This window comes from Aptenodytes forsteri, unplaced genomic scaffold (genome assembly GCF_000699145.1).
Source record: "Aptenodytes forsteri isolate BGI_AS27 unplaced genomic scaffold, ASM69914v1 Scaffold563, whole genome shotgun sequence".
Classification (NCBI taxonomy): Eukaryota; Metazoa; Chordata; class Aves; order Sphenisciformes; family Spheniscidae; genus Aptenodytes; species Aptenodytes forsteri.
The window spans coordinates 867059-868171 of record NW_008795318.1 but is presented as its reverse complement, the minus strand read 5'-3'; the positions used below and the strand labels follow the sequence as shown (position 1 = coordinate 868171).

At 64.6% G+C, this 1113-nt stretch overlaps 1 protein-coding gene across 1 annotated transcript in view; it reads right to left on the bottom strand.

Moving 5' to 3' along the window:
* The window catches only part of EPN3 (epsin 3), a 6349-nt gene that overhangs the window by 1354 nt on the left and 3882 nt on the right, over window positions 1-1113 (bottom strand). Inside the window, exon 6 of the mRNA XM_019472176.1 lies at window positions 699-1007. Within this exon, the coding sequence (XP_019327721.1) occupies window positions 699-1007 (309 nt within the window). The remainder of the gene's footprint in view (window positions 1-698; window positions 1008-1113) is intronic.

Genomic DNA, 1113 nt, shown 5'->3' with positions numbered 1-1113 from the left:
TCACTGCAGACCAAGGCAGCCCCCACACTGCTTGCAGCCGTAGCCCCCTCAGCAGGCAGGTCCCTTTCCCAGCCCCAGCAGGGACAGGCGGAGGGGACAGGTCTGCAGGAATGCTGTAACAACCAGCACTGGCCCCCAGGCCGGATTCTGCTCTCCTCCCCGGGGACTTAAAACTGAGGGCAATACATGCAGGGCCTCCACGGGGCCGGAGGAAGCACCGAGGCGGAACCGAGAGTGGCATTGAGCTCTGAAACACAGGCGGCTCCTACAACTGCTTCCTCATCTGCAACGCGGCACCTGCGAGCAGCAACCGTCCCGTCCCGGTAGGGCGCGTAGGGCTGGTTTGGGGTGAGCAAACAAACAGGTATCACCGGTGGGGGACACACTGTCACCCCGCTGCTGGAGCGGTGCGGCAGCTGCTATCCGCTCCCATGGGAGGGCTCCGTTAACTGTGCCATGTTAATTAAAGCAGCCTATTCTGTGCAGGGATAAAGCCTAAAAGTTCTCTGAAGCCTTCAGGATGCCGAGGGGCAAGCAGAGGTCCCGCTGCAGGGCAGGAGAGCAGGGAGGGGGTGTTTGCAGAGCTGGCTGCGGGAGGAAGGGGGGAGCACCCCGGGATGCCCACTTGCAGGAGGGCAGCGATGGCCAATGCTGCCCACAGTCCCCAGCAAAGCCAAAACGCCGATCGAGCCTCTTACCAGGGTTAGGAGGTTGCTCGGCCACAGCGGCCCAAGGGTCGGCAGCTGGCGTAGAACCAGGGACCTGGGTGGGGGGGGATGCCGTCACCCAGGGGTCCGCAGGAGGGAAGCCAGAAGACAAGGGTGCCTTCCCCCAAGGGTCGGAGGCTGCAGTGGTGCTGGGGGGGAAATCCCAGGGCCCGGCGGAGGTTTGCTGGGACGAAGCGCTTGCCTGGGAGAGGGGCTCCCCGCCAGCGGCTGGGACCGGCACCCAGGGGTCAGCCGCACCGGCCCAGGTGGAGGCTGCCGGCTCCACTTTGGGTTTCATATCTGAAAGAAGAAGGGAAGCTGTGGAAGAGGGGAATGGCGCAGGGCACGGAGGGATGCTGAGCGGCAGGTATGTGCCCGGGGGACCACGGCTTCCAGCAGCACTGCC